The sequence below is a fragment of the Phodopus roborovskii genome, unplaced genomic scaffold, assembly GCF_943737965.1.
Source record: "Phodopus roborovskii unplaced genomic scaffold, PHOROB, whole genome shotgun sequence".
Classification (NCBI taxonomy): Eukaryota; Metazoa; Chordata; class Mammalia; order Rodentia; family Cricetidae; genus Phodopus; species Phodopus roborovskii.
In genome coordinates, this window is record NW_026126515.1 from 6,535,224 (window position 1) to 6,555,067 (window position 19,844).

The following is a 19,844-nucleotide window of genomic DNA, read 5'->3' on the forward strand; positions in this document are numbered from 1 at the left end:
GCAGGGTTCCCGCATCTGTGCTCCTTTTGACCCTTGGTTGTGTAGCCTCGTAGGCAACCACAATGGTCTTTATCTTTGAAACCTACTTCATCTTTCATTGCTATCCTGTAGTGCCCTGAGGCCCCTCTCCCAGACTTTCAACATGTTAGTGCTTTGCTGATTTAACTGACAGCCAGGGGAACCCACTGCTCTTAGTGCCCTGGGTCGCTTTCAGGGAAGCCAACCCTTGAAATCGTAGCTCCCACCCACCCATGTGAAGCTCCTTCAGAACACCAAGGGACGGTTGCCTTTTTGAGGGTCTTTGGACTTAGTTGACACATGTGTGCCAAGATACTTGTGGTTAGAATGAACAGTGAGAGGTCACCTAGGAGTATATGAGGGGCAATGGACAGGACAGGGTTGGTCACTGACCTAGAATGACTATGAGGGATAATGGGCATGATGGAGTGTAGGCTTCAACAACATCCTTTCTTTTCCACACACAAGCCTGTCTGTTGATCCTGCTTGTTGTGAGGCCTACCACAGGAACAATTACAGCTGCAGGTGGGTTCAGTGGATGGTATGTCGGTGCAGTGCTTGATGCACTGCAGATTTTAATGTGTCCAGGAAACTTCTGGAGTAGCTATTCACAGCCCCTGTCACAACTGGGACCTTGGCTCAACAGCGTCCTGTACAGCAGGTTGACCAGATGAGTCCAGAAGTGGCTTGTATTATATAAAGCACTGGCTGAATTTGTCTGGCATGATGGTCTACCACAGAAGGAACCTATGCTAGTGAGCCAGCTCTACTGGTTGGTTCTAAGTTAACCTGTCGGGAGAATCTTCCATGGGCTCACTAGTGATTAGTGGTGCATTCCTCAGGCACCGTGATCTTTTAAGGCATCTCTTCTTTCCTCCCATTCCTGGTCCTGTGTAGCAGCAAGGGCTGCTCCCTTGCAGGTCACTGACTGCAGTTAATCATGCAAAGAGTCACAGAAAGAATAGGCTTTATTAGAGTGGACAAACCCCGGGGTTGCTAGGTTGCATGCCAGGGAGCAGTTGCACTTCCCTCATCCTCCAGACTCAGAAATGGGAATATTGGGCGTGTTGTTGTGTTGCTCACGCACGCGCACACACACGCACACGGTGAGTGGCCTGATTGGTGAACTACACCAGATGCCACCTGTGGTGTCCATATTGTGGTGTCTCATTCTAAAAAGTGGGCAGTGAATTGGATAGAACTTCATACCAAAATGCAGCATGGAAAACGACCGACCACACCTGAGAAAAGCATCTGCTGTTGGCCTTGAGAGGCAGACTCCTCTGACACAGGAGAGCCAGCCAGAGAATAAAGCTCTTTATTCTGGTTTCCAACTCAGTCTAAGTGGTAAAACTGCATTTTTAACCCCTCAACCCTACTGGCTTCTCCTTAATTTACTCTCCACAGTCGTGGGTTATACTTACCCCACCGCTCCCCACTTAACCCTACAGAATAACCTACTTCCGAGTGACCCAACCCCTGTAGGGACAAACGTCCTCTGGTAGAAGCCTCCCACTAAAATGGGCCAGGACAGTTTTGGTTTGGGTCTACTGAGTCAGTTCAGTGTCCTGAGATGTCTTAAGTGGTGTACAACATGGCAGTATCACCAAATTTGTCAGCTGGCTCAGCAGTTTGTTCAGTTTGGAGCTAAAGCAACAGAAGGCACCCACCCTTTAACATGATGGGTCCCAGTTAAGGGTACAAGGTATGTGTTCAACAAGCATCTGTTTCCTGATCTGTAGGTTCTCAGCAGGGTGTACCTCACTGCCCCTCCTGCAGCCTCTGGGGAGGGGGGGGGGGCTGGCTTTTTTTTTTTTTTTTTTTTTAAGGACAGATGCAGTCATCAATCTTAGGCCCAGGCAGGTTCTGAGCAGGGTAAGTGGCTGCCGCCCATATTTGCCCCCTAAAGTTCACTGATGAGGGGCCAGCCCAGAAGGCAGAACATGAAGAACTTGGCCAGCTTCTTTGTCCATTTACAAACCCCTTACCCCATTAGTCGACTCCATTGGATGGTACTGAAAAAGGGGTGGGACTTGAGTTTGCTGATGCCACCACCTCCAGCACCTAGGCGCCGCTGGGGATCAAACTGCAACAGCTATGGGAAATAATCAGGGTTGTGCGTCCCCTCCCTATCAGGAAGGTAGTAGTCACCCACCTCCTGGGACTTCTATCCCCAAACCCTTAAGATGCTCATTTCCTGTTAACCAGTCAGTCAGCCCCTCCCCCGTGACATTGGTGGTAGCTAGCACAGACATCCGTGGGCATTTTCTGCCCTAGTGCTCTCCATAGTTAATTGAATAGGCAGTTCCTCCCATCCCCCACCCACATACCAATAAGTCATCTCTAGGCCAACCAATACCTCACCTCAGTCAACAGGGAGGCTGCTGGGCGACTGAGCCACTCTGGGAGCTGTAGTTGGGTGTGAGCCTGGAATCCTGAGGGGTGGCTCTGGGCCAATGCCTGGAGAGGAAGGGGACACAGGAGAGGCCACATTAGGGAAGCTTACACCCCCATGACAGCCAAGATTTGCTCCACCTCCATGAAACATTGCAGGAGCTAGATGATGCCTATAGTTGCCTTTTGCTAGGATCTACTAATGACTCAGACAGAGCTAGACCCTTGACATTGAAGACAAGAAGCCGCTCAGGAAAAGGGAGTTGGGTTAGCATAGGGGTTTGAGCCTGCAGCTTGTAGGGAACATTATCTCAGTTGTCTTTAGAGTGGAAGCTACTGGGAACAGCACCAGAGCTTATTTCTGTATAGGAAAAGGCTCTACAAGTTATGCATTTGATGGAGGCCTGGCATGCAGCCATTGAGACCAAGGCAGGAATGTGGAGAAAAGCCAAGTATGTGGAGGTAAGGATGAGCTGCAAGAAGAAATGCAGGAGAGTCATGTGGGGCTTGGGGGCATTGGTGTAAAGGGTTCTCAGAGGCCCCGAGCCACTGGGAACAAAAGCAGGTCAGGTCTGGCCTTTAGGTCACACCGAAGTTTGCTGGTGCCACCCAAAACTTGCCTGCTCAAATGTAGTTTGGCCACTCCCTTGTTCCCAGACATAGTTTTGGGCTCTTGTGAGATAAGTAAAGAAGGCAAAGCCTTGTCAAGTAGGTTCTCTCTCTCTCTCTCTCTCTCTCTCTCTCTCTCTCTCTGTCTCTCTCTCTCTCTCCCTCCCTCCCTTCCTCTCTCTCCTTCCCTCTTTCCCTACCTCTCTCTTCTTCTCTCCCTCTCTCTCCCTCTCTCGCCCCCTCTATCTCTCCCCCTCTCTCTCTTCCTCTCTCTCCCCCTCTCTATCCCCCCCCCCCCCCGGTGTGGTGTGTGTGTGTGTGTGTGTGTGTGTGTGTGTGTGTGTGTGTGTGTAGGCCAGAGGCTGAAAGGTGTCTGTCTTCTCTTTTTCTGTTTTTTTAAAGACAGGGTCTCACTGATCTCCACTGACTGACCAGAAAGCTCTGGGAATCTAATCTGCTCGTCTCACCCCAGGCCCTGTGTTAGGGAGCAGCTGTGTATCATCACAATTGACTTTCCCATGGTTGCTGGGGATCAAACTCAAGGCTTCATGCCTGAGCAGCCGGTGCTTCAGTAACTGAACCATCCCCAGCCTTCAAGTGGGCTCGGCTGACCAGGTTTGTCAAAGCCCCTGCTGGCTTGGATGCAAGCGCCTTCTCCCCCTTCCAGCTGAGGTCTAGGGATCTCAGCCTTGAAGGGTGAGTGGGAGTGAACAGTAGGAAGAGACTGGCTATAATCCAGAAGCCTTTCAGGGAGGGGCTGCTGCCTTCTCCAAACCTCAGGCCCACCATGCTCTTCCATAAACCTCTGGCTATCCCAGCTCATACAATTCACGGAAATTGCCTGTATCTTTAGCAATCGTCCCTTGTGTGGTGGTAGGAGTGCTAACGGCTCTGGCGGCCTGGTGGGAGTGACTTCCTCTATTGCTTTTGGTCTTGTGGGTGGAAGGATTCAGCTCAAAGGTCAGGCATGTAGAATCAGTCAACCTCTGCTTTGACCCGGGCTGGCCAAGCCTCTGCTCAGCCTATACCCTATGGTCCCTACCAGGGCTCTGCCCAGCTACTCACCGTTCCTGTGAGCATTTCATATAGAAGTGACCCATAGCTCCACCAGTCACAGGCTTCAGTCAGCTCAGAAATCCCCCCGACCTCTGCGAGAACAAGAACACATAAGACAGCCCTTTCTGTTGTCGTTCTAGAACCCACTGCCCTTCCTCGGTCTTTAACCCACACCAAAGCACCCAAGGTCTAGGAACCTCCCCCAACTCCCTTCTTGCCTGGAGCACTGTACAGGCAGTCCACCGCCTCCTGGCTGCACTGGGGCTCCACTTCTGACCACTGGCCAAAGTATGTGAGTCGGATGTGACCTTGTCCAGGGTATGTAGGGAGGGCAAAGGTTGAGAGTAACATCACTGAGCAGCTGGAATCTCTAAGCAGTCCCAAGGCTTCCCCCAGTGCGATCGTGTTAGGGGCTGAAGGTCATCCCTTGTTGCCCAGGACCTAGAGGTGTTCCTGGAACTGCAGCCCCAGGCTCACATCCTCCGTAAAGGGCCAGGAGGGGGGAGGGGAGTAGGGAGGAACTGCATGCATGTTGCCTTTATAATCTTGGGAGTCCTGTTGACTCTGGGCTCCCACCTGAGGAGTAGGATTGAAACAGGGAGGCTGGGGCTCCTACCTGCCTGGTCTAGAAGCAGGTTCCGCGGGTTGAGGTCTCGGCACAGCACCCCCTGCTGGTGTAGCGCCTCCAGTGCCGCCAGCATCTCAGCTGCCCACTGCTTCACCTGTTCCTCCCTCGGGCTCCAGATAGCTCTTCCATGCCCCAAACTAGCCCTGTTTGCTGATGGGGGGTTCTGACCTCTGCCTCGGCCATAGGCCCCTAGCACCCGGTCAGCCCCTTCCCGTACCCAGTGGAGCTTCCGATTGGGTGCAGTGTTCGAACTCTGGCCAGCTCTCCTGGCTTGACTGTGCACGTGGCCACATGGCGCTTCCGTGAGGCCCGAAGAGCAGAAAGGACTGGTCCTGGCTGAGGGTTCCCTGTCAGCCTCTTCCTGAAGCCGGACGGATGGGATCTCCTTGGCTGGGGAAAGGCTCTGAGAAGTCCATGGAGGCTCCACTGGGATTCTGTCCTGCCCCAAGGTGTGGCCTGGTGGGAGCTTTGCTGGGGTCATGAGGCAGAGGCCTGTGTTGAGCAGGACTTTTGACTTCTCCTGGGCAGAGCCAGACTTGAGCCCAGAATGTTGAAAGCGGGCCTGGGAGATTAGATGTGACCACAGAGTGCCTCCTGGGCCAAACAGGGAGTGAGTGTGGCAGGGAGAAGAGTGGACACTAGGTCCAGGCCCCATCCCACCCCCAACCCCATCTCAGCATCCCCCCTCTGCTTCTCAGGGGCCCTGGCCTTATTCGGTCACCTCATCACCCTGCTCTTCCGCTGTGGCACCCGCTCGCAGGGAGCTCAGCTTCACAGCACATACCTGAGGCCAGTGAACTTGGTTTGAGTGAAGGGCCAGTTAGTTTAAACACTAGTGTTAGACACGTTAGGCTTTCTCTTTTGTTTTAGGGAGGGTGGCGTCACAAGAGGTAAAGAAGTCAAGCATGGATTTACAGTGACTTCGCCACGACCCAAGGATGTGTCACACATTTTAAAAGTCACTAAATATCGGCCACAGGGCTCAGTTCCCGTCCTTACAGTTTTAGTCACTAGCCTCTCTATATGGCCGTTAGGGAGGGGCGCTGACCAGGAAAGCGCAAAGAGCCAAGACTAAAGGAAATGGCAACAAAGAAGCCAGCTGAATAAATGCCCTCTTCGCCTGCCTAGGGTGGGGACATCCTCCACAGGATGCCCCGCTCCCTCAGCACCACACAGGGGCACACAGCAGCCTGGCCCTGCCCTCAGCCTTTGGAAAGACTGGGTTCCCTGTTGGTACCACACATCTGCTTCGGGCTCAGCATCTTTCTCTGGGGTGGGGAAGACAGAGATGCCCCAAAGCTGAGAGGAGTTGGCGGGCCCACAGGTCCCCTCACCTTGCACATGCTCCAGGTGCAAGAAGACAGAGTCTTCACTCACAAAGTACCGAAGCAGCTTTGTCATGTAGGGGACCCCGTGGGGGATGATGGTCGGCCGCTCCCGGCTTACTGCGTGGCACCTGGGAAGGCTCTGGGGAGGGGACAGGGTATGCAGATGAGCTGATGTGGCCCATGCTCTGGCTTCAGGACACTAGGACATGGATTGGGAACCAGACTAAGAAGCAACTGCTTCCCTCAGTTCCCAGCCCAGCCTTCACCCCTGTAATCCCTCTGAGTCTAATGTCCAAGGATGAGGTAGTGTGCATGTATGTCAGCCTTGGGCAACGCTCAGAAGAACAAGCAGCTTGCAGCTTTGGAGGGAGCATGGGTCTCCTATGTACATTCTAGGGAGGGGACAGGCAGGGTTCCCAAGAGGTCCGAGAAAGTTCCAAGAGGAGTGCCACATAGCAGCAGCTGAGCAGCACCTGCCTTCACAACGAAGGTTCCTCCCGTTGCGGGGTCCTGGACCAACTGCACCTGTCAAAATCCAGGAGATACTGGTCAAGGTACATGTTAGTTCTTGGGCTTTCCATGCCCTGAGGCCAACATCTATCCTGTCCTAGTGACCCGCCCTGGTTAACCAAAGATCAAAGCTCTGGTGTCCCCCCCCCCCCCCCGCAGCATCTGGGACTCCTCCCCTCAGGGGAGCTTTCCCACATTATCTAACAAGGGCAGGGACCATCCTGTCCAACCTGGGATGCCCACAGTTCTGCATAGCTCAAGGATGAAGGTGGTACTTCACATACGATAGCAAGTGGTCTAAGTACCTCTGTCATGTTTGCAGACCCCTCCCCGTACCTGCCTGAAGCCCTATGTGGCCCAAGGACAACCAAAGTCAACTCCTCACTGCAGGCTTTGGCTAGAGCCCACCGTCCTGGCAGACTGAAGGTGCTGTAGCTGAACTACTAATAGCTAGGCTCGGCATGGTGATGCTGAAAGGCAGAGGCAGGCAGATCTCTGAGTTTAAGGCAAAGCAAGGCTGCATGGTGAGCCCTTGTCTCAAACCCAAGCCAGCCAGACAGTGGTGCATGCCTTTCGTTCTAGCTCTTGGGAGACAGAGGCAGGCGGATCTGTGTGAATTCAAGGCCAGTCTGCTCTCCAGAGAGAGAGTTCCAGGACAGCCAAGGCTACACAGAGAATCTCTGCCTTGAAAAACAAACAAAGAAACAAAAACCCCAAACAAGTGAAGGAGCCGAGGCTCCTGAGAATGTGGTTCCAGATCAGGTAGACTGACAGGGGCAGGCCTGGCAGACTTCGGGAGCTTCTCTGCCTTGCTACACTTCCTCCTAAATAAAGTGCCCACCGCCACCCGAGGCTGCTCCTTCTCAGGGTGGCTTTGGTGAGAGGTAGTGCTCCCCCACCCACCACTGAGCCTTGTTTGGAGTTGGGACCCTGAATCATCTCCTGGGCAGGCAATGGTAGACCCAGCTGTAGGAGAGGGAGGAGTGGTCATATAGTTGTGTCAGAGCAGGAAGGCAGGATCCTGCCAGGATGAGGGCAAGGGCCAGACAGCACTTTTGTGTGATGACTTGGCCTGACAGGCTGGCCAGGTGGGAAGCTGGGCCCACACTCCAGCAGCCTAGGGATGGAGTTGGGAAAAGAGCCCGGATTATTTTTTTATGGTACTGGGGGTTGAACCTAGGGCCTCATTAAATAAATGCTAGGCAAGATCCCCTAGCTCAGGGCCCCAGTTTTAGAGCTTAGGCAAATTAACTGACTGTTAAATAAACTGACTAAAGAGGAATTATAAACATCCACCTTTGCTATATCACTGGTTAAATAGGAAAGCCCTTAACGACCACCATGAGAATATCACACACTTGCCAAGCCACACAGCTTCTCTGAACATTGTTCTTGTGGTTTTTTTTTTTTTTTTTTTTTTTTTTTGTGTGTGTGTGTGTGTGTGTAGGCCAGAGTTGATGATATGCTAAGTAACTTCCTTAATTGTTCTTCATCTTGTTTTTTTATTGTGTATATAGTGTTCTGCCTGCATGTACACCTGCACGCCAGAAGAGGGCACCAGATCTCATTACAGATAGTTGTGAGCCATTGGTGGGAATTGAACTCAGGACCTCTGGAAGAACAGCCAGTGCTCTTAATCTCTGAGCCACCTGTTGAGCCCCTCACCATCTTATTTTGAGGCAGAGTCTCTCACTGAGCTTGGGTCTCATCTATTCAGTGAGGTTGGCTGGCTAGCAAGCTCCGGGGATCTGCCTGTCTACCTCCTCCATATTGGGGTTACAGACATGTATCCTGCCATGTGATTGTTGGGAATCAAACTAATGTCCTCATATTTGCACAGGAAGTACTCCCTAAAAATGGGATCATGGCAGTTCACACTTTATAGCATCGTTATGTGTGTTGATTAAAGCAGAGAGTCCAAGTACAACTCCTCCTAACCTGTGGTAATTATCCCTGTCATTGAAGAAGAAACAAACACAGGCTATAAAGCACTTACTCCACGCTAAGGACTTTGCATAGCTTATTTAACTGCGGTCTCCCAACCAGATGGGAGTATTAGTAAGCCACTTTATTGATGAAATGGAGGCTCTGAGAAGTGAAATCACTCACTTTTAACCCTACTGCTAAGAAGTGATGGCACCAGATATTTGAATACAGACAGGCTGATCTTAATGTGGGTAGCATCTGCCGGGCAGGGCCTTAGTTTCTCCATCATTAGTAAAGTGAAACCAGAGACTACAGGAGCCACACCGTGTCCTTCCTACATCAGGACAGCAACATCGTTTTTGACCACAGGAGGTCTCCCTCTGATGGCTAGAGACCTAACTCAGGCGGACCTTGGCTCCCTGACCAAACTTGTGCAATACTTGAAGAGGCAGAAAACGCTGGGGTCACTTAAGAAAAGTTTCCCACAAGTATTGATACCCCAGATGGTTTCCTACCATCCTTCCCCAAGTGGGATTCCCCGACACCTCCTTCTTGGTCAAGCCCTCTGATTTACAGTCTGGAACCCAGTCAAGGATGGGAGCCAGAAATTAAAGAGGACTTATGTGTCAAAAACCTCTGTATTTAAAACACATTAAAACCCATTTTACAGAAGGAATTAGACTTAAACGTTAATAATGATCTTGAAGTTAAGTACAGTGGTGAATTAATTTCTTCAACCTCCTATATTTTTAGTTCCTTCATTCTTTCTCTCTTCCTTTCTTGTTTTAAACTTCCTTCTCTTTTAGCGTATTTCTAGCAGAGTGGGCATTTTCCCACCAATACAACCAAGCAAACAAATGAAAAAAAAAATCTTCTCCCTCTACTAAGTGGCTTGGAGGACAGAATACCCAACACCTGACTTCCTTGAGTCTCAGCTTTGTTCCCTTTAAGATAGTCACTGAAGGGCTGGGGATGTCACTTAGTTGGCAGAATGCTTGCCTGGCACACATGAAGCCCTGGGTTTGATCCTCAACATTGTATAAACTGGGAATAGTGGCATACAACTGTCACCCCAGTACTCAGGAAATGCAGGCAGGAAAACCAGGAGTTCAAGGCCATCCCTGGCTACATAGCAAGTTTGAGGCCATCCAGAGCAATGTGTGATGGGGCCCATACAGCTGAGACACAGAGCACTGGATTTTAATTAGTCTGCACACATACATACATACACACACACACACACACACACACACACACACACATACACACACTCCCAAGGAGCTAGGGAAGTGGTTAAGTGGGCAAGAAACAGGGTTTCTCTGAGTAGCTTTGAAGCTTGTTCTGGAACTTACTCTGTAGACCAGGCTAGCCTCAAACTCACAGAGATTCCCCCTGCCTCTGCCTCCTGAACTGGGATTAAAGGCATGTGCCACCAACACCCGGCTTGAAATGTGAACTTTTATATGAAATATACACATTTGAAAATGGTGGTAACAATTAAAAAACAAGAAACAAGTCAGGTGGTGATGGCACACTCCTTTCATCCCAGCACCTGGGAGCAGAGGCAGGAAGATTTGTGAGTTCAAGGCTAGCTTGGTTTACAGAGTGAGTTCCAGGACAGCCAGGGCTGCCCAGAGAAACCCTGTCTCAAAGATTTGTGTGTGTGTGTGCGTGTGTATGCGCGTGTGCGTGTGTGTGCGCGTGCGTGCGTGTGCGCGTGTGTGTGCGTGCGTGTGTGCATGTGCGTGTGTGTGCACGTGTGCTCGTGATCGTGCCTGTGTGTGTTTTTTCGAAACAAAAACAAACAAACAAAAATTACCTGTATTTGAGCCAAATAAAACAAGAAGCAGCTTGGGAGGCCTTTGTGCCCATGCCCAACCCAGAGCATGGCTCTGTGAGGAGGTCTACAGGAAGGTGGAAGGGGTCCCTTAAAAGCCCCCTGAGCACTCTGGCTGCCTAGCTAGCCCCCACTTCATTGCTATCTTACCACCTCCATCCCTCCCACAGCCAACACCTTAAGGGACACAGGATTGTCCTAAGCAAGCCCCTGGCTCGCATCCTGAGCCGCAGGCTGCCACTGGCAGGCACTGGCACAGCTCTGCCACCTGGTCCTGCCTGGGCAGAGCTGTGGAATGGGACCGATGGCCCTAACACCTTTCCTAATTTGGGGAATTCCTGTCCCTGGCTTGGGCATAACCCAGGGGAGGAAGAAGGACCCCAGGAGGGAGCTGGCATTCACCTCTTGAGTATCTGAGAGAGGGAGAAAATGGAAAGAGGGAACCTAACTATCTTAGTGTGCACTTCTGCTCAGGCCTCCGCACCGATGTTTAAAATGCTTGCGCACATGTGTGTCCCAGGGTTGAACAAATCGGAGTGTTCCGAGTCACAGATTCCCTTGTGGACCCCTACACATGCACATCCCGAAAGCTCTAAGGATGTCTAACATTAAAGTGCAAGGGACATAACCTCACATCACTATTTCTCAAACGTACTTAGTTCAGAACCCTTCTGTCAGTCTGTCTGTGAGAGCAGCTCTGCTTAGCCAAGGTCAGGCTGTGGCCACTGGGCAGTTCAATGGGAGGGGAGGCCGGGACAGATGTGCAGCTGGCAGACCTTCACCACCTGGGGGAAGCAGTTGCAGCAAGGCCTGGGGATGGGAACGAGTGCCTTCCCACTCTTGTCACGTGTACCCACGCTCATCAACTGTGCCTTAGTGCCTTAGTGCGTGCCAGGCCTTTCCCAAAACTTGTTTCATTTCCTTCCCAGATCACCCCGTTGGGGCAGAGTTCCCACCCTACTTTACTAATGAGGAAACCAATCCTCAGAGATTCTCAGAGCTATGAGGGCACTTGTCTATGGTTCATTGGTCAAACCCAGCCCTCCCCCCCCCCCCGCCCCCAGGCAGCATGCTGCCCTGTTGTATGGCAGAGAATTACACGCCGCTGGCTGTCCTTTTCTCTGTGGGCTCCCAGACCCACCAAAATTACCCAGTGTTTTAAACTACGCGTTCTTGCGTTCAACCCTGGAAATTCTGACTCCATAGGTTTGGCATGGAGTCCTGATATCTATATGTTTGAGAAACTCACAAGATGACTCTCATAAATGGGTAGTTTGGGGAAGAACTGTTCAGAGAACCCTGGGCTAGAAGCAGAGGGAAGTCCGATATGGACTCAATTCTCACACGACCTCTTTGTGCCTCAGATTTCTCCACTTTAGTATGGGGTGTGCTGCCATGTCCTGTCTTCTTGTCCACCCTGAGTTAAGGGAAAGGAAAAAGGCGCAGGCTGGCCTCAGATGAGGGCAGGACTACCAGAGGAGAGAGGGCGGGGCTGCTGAGGCCCCGGACAATACAAGCCACCTGCAGAAGTGCATATGCCCACTGGGCAGGCTGAGAGGGACCTTTGGGCACAGGGAGTGCCCAGCTGTGTGTGTCAGGGATACTCAGGGCTGCAGTCCTGGCGTGCAGAGTGAAGGTAAGGTGGAGGATTGTGGGAAATGGGGATGAGCTTGGCAGTGAGGGCTGAAGAGGTCCTCCCATGGTCTCTGAGGGGGTTCTGTGTCAGAGCTGAAAGAACGAGGGAAACAGACTGCCTTTCCCCTTCTCTTTCTCATTTTCCTCTCTGGAAACTGACCGGTGTATTTGGGGAGAGAAAAGGAGCCACTGGCCTCAGCTACTGTCCCCTCTGAGCCTGCACACCACCAGCTGCTGCAGACACCTTCCCATTGCAGAATATTTGCTTATACTGTGTGAAGATGTGTCACTGTGATTGGTCTTTGTTTGTTTGTTTGTTTGTTGAGACAGGGTTTCTCTGTATTGCTTTGGAGCCTGACCTGGAACTTGCTTTGTAGACCAGGCTGGCCACGAACTCACAGAGATCCACCTGCCTCTGCCTCCCAAGTGCTGGAACTAAAGGTGTGCCCCACCAATGCCCGTGTAATTGGTTTAATAAAGAGCTGAATGGCCAATAGCTAGGCAGGAGAGAAAAGGCGGGACTTCCTGGCAGGGAGGAACCCAGGAGTTGAATCTAGGTGGCATGAGATACCAGAGAGACATGGATTAAGTTGGACACACAAAATGGAATAGATATAAAAAAGCCACATGGCAGAATGCTGAAGTTATAAGAGCTAGTTGGGAATGTGCCTAAGCTAAGGCCAAGGTTTCCTAAGTAATACGTCTCCGTGTCATTATTTGAAGGCTGGTGGTCCAAAGATAATCTGACAAGAAAGCTTGCTATATTTCCATCCTGCCCCACTGTGCCCTCACCTGCCACCCCAGTTGCTTCCCTTCCCACACCCAGCGCTTGCTCACCTTCTCAATGATCCCAACCACCCTGCATCCCTTCAGCTGCTCCAGGGCAGAGCTCAGGGTGCGGATGGGCCGGAGCCTCAGGCTGCTGAAGCCCTGCAAAGCAAGGAGACAAGGCCTCAGCCAGGGCTGCCTCGGCTTGGGCTATGGGCGGATGCTTCCGGATGCCAGGAGAGTCCCAGGGACTGGGATAGGGCTTGGGGTCCAGGAAGACCCCACCTCACAGGGACAGACTGAACAGACTACCCCATTCTTGACTCAGTTTGGGAGCACACCGATTCAAGGCATCCAGGCTGACTTTGTGCTCAGCCCCTTCTGGGTCCTGCTAGGAGAGCTTCTTGGGGACTTAGAAGCCTCTTCTCAAAAGCCTTGCCTACAAAGGGCAGATGATCTTAGGGTTGGGGGTAGGAAAATACTTAAAATTTTGACAATCTACTTTTGTAAAAGAAAAGCCACAGGACTCAGTGAGCCTAGGAGTGTGTGGGCCTGTGGCATGGGGAGTGCCTTTGGTCAATGGGTCAGGAGCATTGAATGCATAGTAATAAGAGGAGCATTGAATGAATAGTTATTCGAGAGTTTGTGTGTGTGTGTGTGTGTGTGTGCGCGCGCGCGCGCGTGCGTGCGCCTGTGTATGCATTACAAATACTTGTGGTTTACCCACTTAACAGAATCCAGAGGCTCTGCGAGCACATGTGAGAATGGCATGGAGTCCCATGCAAACTGGGGTGGGTGCCTATGTCATGTATGCCAAGTGCTCTGTGAGGCTGAATGAAGTGTGAGGGTGTGGGAGAGAGGATGGGAGGGCACACCTGCCTTGCACTTGGACTCACACCCTCCACTACCCACTCTTCCAGAAGCAGGAGGGAACGGGGGTGCGAAGTGACTGTCTCCCCCAGAGCCCCCTCCCCTCCCTGAGGGACCCAGGGAGGCTGCCCTCACCGTGTTGGGGCTGGCTCCGCTGCCCAGCGTCCGCTGCAGGTGGCAGTTGAAGATCTCCTCTGCCCTCCGTAGGTACTTAGTGATTTTCAACTTCACAGCTTCACATCTCTCCTTGTTGGGGTCAACTGTGGGGGGGTGGGCAGGAACACGGTCGCCATCTGTGGTCACCAGGGCTGCACCCCCATCCTCTATCCCCAGCTTTGCTGGTTGGCTGAGACGCCGTCTCCTGATAACTACCTCTGCCTATCATGGCCAATGCCTCGTATTTCCCAGGCAGTTTTAGCTGGTTCATCCTCTGTGTTTGAGCCCCTGCTCCGGGGTGAGAGCAGGGGCTGAGAAGAAAAATGGGGAGGGAACTGGGGGCCACAGGTGGTACCCACCACCTCACTGGCTGTCCTCACATTATGGGATGGAGCAAGGTAGAGATTTGTGTGCCTTTTTCCTTCAGAAGAAGACAGAGAAGCTTCCAGAATACAGTGCTTCCTCTATTTCTGCCAGCCATGGAAAAGACCAGGGTGGAGACCAGATTAGCTAGAAAAGGAAGGCACCTGGCACTCCTGAAGCTTAGGCACCGCAGGGTCTCTTCATCAGAGGGTTAGGGTGACTGTGGTCACCATAGGCTGGTTCCAGGCTCTAGAGTCTCTGCCCTGATCAGCCCTTCCCTTCCCCCTATGAGCCTGACCCCCCCCTTCTTCAGAACACTGCCAGGTCCTCTGGGGGACAATACACATACTGTCCTTCAGCAGTCCCGTTACTTCTCAGGTCTAGAACACATCCCATGCGAGGCCCATCCGACCTCAGTTTTCCTCTTCCCTCCCTTTGACCTCCCCGCCTTTCTCTCCCCACCCAGGACTACAATTCCGCTGTCAGTCAGCCCTCTCCCCTCATCTGGAGCACAAGCTTCCAGAGGGCCACTGCCCAGCCTGCCTCCGCGGCCAGCCAAGAGCAGCGGGCCAAGTATAGAGCAGCAGGAGCTGAAACAGTTCCAACTCCCGAAGTACTTGGTGTGGAGTCTTTGTCGAGCCTTGGGCAAGCTCTCCAACTGCTCCGTGCCTCAAAAATTAGTACGAAAGTTAGTTCTTGAACAGAGCCACACATATTTGTAGTCTGAGCAGTCAGGAGACTGAGATAGGAAGGCCTATCTCAGATAATGATGGTGATAACAATTCCTGAATACTTGTAACTACCTGCAATAAAAAATCTATTAGTGTGAGACTCAAGTGAGTTACTACAGGCCAAGCCTAGTGGGTTCTACCTTGTAGGAATGCCTTAATAAATTCAAGCCCTCATTACTGTCCTTCACGGAGGCCTGGCAGGGTTAGCACAGTGCCCCGCACCCCTTTCCTGCCCCCCTTCTTCCCGAGCCCCAAGCATCACCGCCCTCACCATGTACACCACGAAGCAGCACATCCACACCGTTCTGGTAGTGGTTGAAGGCCGCCTCATAGTCCTCACTAACATCTCGTTCCAGTGCCAGGTGGATCTGTGTCGCCGCATCTACCAGGTAGTCATGCTTGCTCATGTCAGATGTCCCTGTAGCTACCCGGTTACGAATCTGTTCCAGGTACGTGCAGGCCTGGGACCGTGCACGCGAGCAGGGCTCCGGCTCCAGGCCTGGGCCAGGTGGACATTCACAGGCTACCAGGCTCATAGCAGCCCTGCAGCTATGACCTGCAAGAAGCAAATGCATTAGGGAGGCGCTTGCTGGGAGCCACACCCCCCAACCTGTACTCCAGCTTCCTGCGCTAAATAAACACTGGAGAGGTGGATACCCACGTGCAAAGGCTGGAGGGATTCAGCTAAGGCTTGCTAAGGTCCCTTCCTTGAGCTGGGTCCCACCTCAGTGGTGGTAATGATAGATTAACACAATTGGGACCTTTTCTTTTCCATTTAAATTCACTTCCACAAGTTTTTCCCCAGTATGTTGTCTGTGCCGGGCTCTGAGAGCGGGAGGTGCCTGTGGTCCACAGCTGCCTGCAAGGGGTGTCCACAGAGCGAACTCAGCGTCGAGCATGCAGAAAGCAGACCGAGCCACACTGACTCAAAGCTTCTGCTCCCACGGCTCCCCACCTCCTCTCCCCCCACTTCCCTTGTGGAATTTCATTCAACCTTGGGCTTCAGCTCAGTGGTACCTCTCCCCTAGACAAAACACATGTCTCAGATTTTTGTTAGCTTTGCCCCTGAGGTCTGGAGTCAGTGAGTAAGGAACCCCCTCATCCTCCAGGGACCAAGCCGGCTTGCAGAGCCCATCAAAGCCCCTTGGCAGATGAAGTGACTGACAGATTAGATGACAGTTCACGTGGAGTTCAATGACTGTCAGGGTGAGTTAATGGCTTTTTCTCCTGACCAGGAGGCCAGTGCGCCCTCCCAAAGACCTGACACCAACCCCTCCCTAAGCAATGAGCGACAACGGTGGCCCAAGGGGTAAGAGCGGCAGCTGCCAGAGGGGAAGGAACTGAGAGAAAGCAGCCAGCACCGTGGTCTCTGACCTTCATAGCAGCCAGGCAGCCACCTCTGCTGTCTCAGGTACTCTGGAAAATGGCTAGGGAGCCACAGGATAAAGGGGGGGGGGGGAGGAAATACACATCTCCAAGCAGCCAGGAGCTAAGCCTTGGCCAAGATGAGGCCAGGGGATGAAGAAAGGCGGCCCTCCTGCTCTGCCAGGCACAGCGGGACAGGTAGCTTTGAGGCCTGAGCTCGGGTCACCAACGCCTGCTGCGCAGGGCTGCGGGTTTCGGGTCCAGCCACACGCCTAAGACTACACCGGCAAGCAAGCAGCACGGGCACGCCCCGGGCACACAAGGTGCATCATTCCAGGGAAAGTCCAAGGAGGTCGGGCTGAGGAAAAGAGAGGAAGGCTCCTCCTCGCCTGGAAGGATGGCTGAATAGCAGAGCAAACACTGTACCTGTCCGCGTGCCAGTTCCGGGCCTCCCTGCTAAAGCTGTCCTCCCTACACCACTGCAAGGATCCGTGCCTACCACCCTTCCGCAGGTGCCTGGGGGAAGGGGTGGGGCGTCTAGGCGGGTGCCTGCTGGCCATTGGCTACGGATGAGCTCATCCTCAATCCGTTAGAATAAACCTCCAATCACCGTCCTCCTCCTCGGCTTCTGGCAGCTCTTAAAGCCCTAGAATTTGCAAGGCCTGAAACAGGGACTGGGGTTTGGGAATGAGTGTGATGGATGGGGATGAGTGAGTTTAGGGTGGAGAGAAGAGGTCTATTGTCACTCAGGGATGTGGGAGGGGCGGCCTCAGACCTCTAGGCCAAATGAAAAGCACCACACTTCTGAGATTTTTCTCATTCACCACTTCAGTTAGTCGATGTATCTTTATTGGGTGTGTCATCTACCCCAGGGCCTAGGTGTAGGGATGCCTCAATGGCCTCGACGAACCTTACTGCATCTTCCTGGGCTTTTATGTCGAGTGAGTGGTACAGCATTGAGTAGCACAGAAGGCTATGGCCTAACCTAGAATCAGAAAGGCATTCCCAAGGGAGCCACATGTGATGTGACAGTTACCTGCCAGAACCGCCCTGCACTCCCCAATGGCCTTGTCTCTTTGATAGCTTTCCACTATGCTGTCCTCTGGCTCCTCCACCACAACCCCTCGCAACCAGAGCTGTTGCTTTCTCTGGGGATCAAACTCAGGTCTCCAGGCTCAGATGGCAAGCACTTTACCCACTGAGCCGTCTTAGCAGCCCCAGGTTTACCTCTTTATTGATATAATAAAGCATCTCAGACCCAACAAGCTACAACAAAACTAAAGCATAACCCATAAAATGGGAGGGAATGTTTGGAAATCAAGTATCTGATAAGGGTCTGGTATCCAGAACATACAAAATAATTCTCACCGTGCTATTGCTCTGAAGAGACACCATGCCTGGGCCACTCTTATGTAAGAAAACTGGGGGCTCAGAGGTTTAGTGCATTAGCATCATGGCAAGGAGGAGCAAGACAACATAATAGAGCAGTAGCTGAGAGCCAAATCCTGACCCAGAGGCAGAGAAGCCACGGCACATATGGAATGCAGCGGACAACTTACAGGGGTTGGTTCTCTCCTGCTACCACACAGTTCCAGAGAGCAAGGTCTCGGGTTGCCAGCTCACCAGCTTTGGTAGCTGGTGACAGTCCCACCCTGAGCCATCTCACTGTCCCTGTTTTTGCTTTTAGGACAGGATTTCCCTGTGTTGGGCAAGTTCTCTAATTCATTAAGTCTCCTAACTCTGCAACGTTGAGATTACAAGCATAAGTTACCTTGCCCAGTCTTACTAATTTATTTTTCAAAAACATAAACAAATTGGAGACTGGAGAGATGGCTCAGTAGTCAATAACACTTGCTGCTCTTCTAGAGGACTCAGGTTCGATTCTCAATTCGCAGCACCAGCAAGGCAGCTCTCGATGGTCTGTAATTCCAGTCCCAGGGGAGTTAACACCCTCTCTGGCCTCTGTTGGCACCAGGCAAACACATGGTACAGACACAGATGCAAACAAAACACCCAACACATGAAATAAGTAACCATAAAAATTGCACATAGTAGCCGGGCAGTGGTAGTACAGGTTGTTAATATCAACACTCAGGAAGCAGAGGCAGGGGGATCTCTGTGAGTTTGAGGCCAGCCTGGTCTACAGAGTGAGTTCTGGGACAGCCAGGGCTAAGTCTCCAAAAACAAAACAAACAAACAAATAAAAAGAATGTACATAGTGGAGTTCCTGAATCCAGATACGTATACTTGACTTACTGTTGGAGAACCCTCACCTCATCCTCCTCTTTCAAATTTTGTCCTAAATGTAACTGACAGTGCCACCTTGGTGAGCCCCTCCTAGCGTAAGATTCTGCCCCTCTTTGCTCAAACCTATGAGGGTTCCCATCTTGCCCCAAAATGTACTCAAGGACCTCCTGTGACAACCCCCCCCAAGGCCCTTTTCATTACCCTTCCTAATTTCTTCTCCCTTACTGACCTCACCTATCCAACTTTAGCTCAACATACCAATCATGGCTTACTCCAAGGCCCTTGCCCTGGAGCTGTCCCCTTCCAGAATAGTCTTCCTCAGAAATCTGCCTAATTCCCCTTTCCCTGAAATAATAATCTTCTACTCCCCTTCTCTTCCCTAGACTGACAGCATGGCCTCTAATCCACTCATTTCTTTCTCTACACTCACGTTTTTTTCCTACCTCTGGTGTGAGAACCACACAGGCTTTTGTCTGCTTTGTTCCCTGCTGCACCCCAAATGCCAAGAATGGCTCTGTCATGTAGCATTGCTCAAGGAATGTTGGCTAGTGAGCTCTAAATCATAAGAAGAAATTAACCAGGGAATGCAATTGAGGAGGTTTGTGGAGGAGAAGGTTCTGGGCAGAGACTAGATATGTATGAATGCCTTGATAAAGTAAGGGTGGAGGTGGTGGGGTATCACATCTGCCGATCAAGCAGAAGGCATGAAGTCATTGACAGACATTAGCACTATTTCCTGATGGAGGCAGACACTTCTTCACAAACTAAGCAAAGCTCACAGATTTTCTTCTTTACTTGATAATGGGTTATCTCCCAGAAACAGAACATACCCCATATGTAACTTAGAAGCATTCCCACAGCCAGTCATCCTGGCAGAAGGCAGGATCATGCTTCTCCAACCATTTGCAAGTTAGGCTGAGTCATCGGACTTTCTTTGAAGTGCTCTGGGATGAAGCATGTGGTATTTTAGGGTGGGAGCTTCAAAAGCTGGTGGATAATTCATCTTCCCCTCCCTCCCACCAGAGTGATCATGGAAGCAGAGAGCCTAGATCCCTGGGAAATAGCAATAAGGGCCTCTCCTCCAACTGTGACATCACTTGGGTATGAATTGTGAGTGACAGAGAAGTTTTTATTGCAAAGAACTCTACAGAGATTTACAGTAGAGGATGCCTTTGATGTCCGAGGCTCTGTTTTTTGAAGCAAGAATCTTCTGCACACAAAGAGCTATCTCCAAGGATGATCATCACAGCTTTCTTAATAATAACCATCACTAAAATCTAAATGCCCAGTAGTGCATCTGTTGACCAAATTATGGGAATTCCAGATGATGAAAAACAACTCAGGACTTAAAGTCGTGTCATAGAAGAATAGCTAATGTCATTGGAAAAGGTCCACACTGGATG

At 51.6% G+C, this 19,844-nt stretch overlaps 1 protein-coding gene across 1 annotated transcript; it reads right to left on the bottom strand.

Annotated features, from left to right (window-relative positions):
• Positions 1–1,848: 1,848 nt before the first annotated feature.
• On the bottom strand, positions 1,849–16,787 carry Rps6kl1 (ribosomal protein S6 kinase like 1). Its single transcript, XM_051196343.1, has 11 exons — positions 16,621–16,787; positions 15,101–15,385; positions 13,715–13,839; positions 12,779–12,871; positions 6,511–6,558; positions 6,040–6,172; positions 4,694–5,299; positions 4,296–4,385; positions 4,087–4,169; positions 2,383–2,478; positions 1,849–2,113 (listed from the first exon to the last, which is right to left on the bottom strand). Exons 2-11 carry the CDS (start codon positions 15,363–15,365, stop codon positions 2,003–2,005), a joined length of 1,650 nt encoding a protein of 549 aa, XP_051052300.1. The 5' UTR covers positions 15,366–15,385; positions 16,621–16,787; the 3' UTR covers positions 1,849–2,002.
• Positions 16,788–19,844: the final 3,057 nt, after the last annotated feature.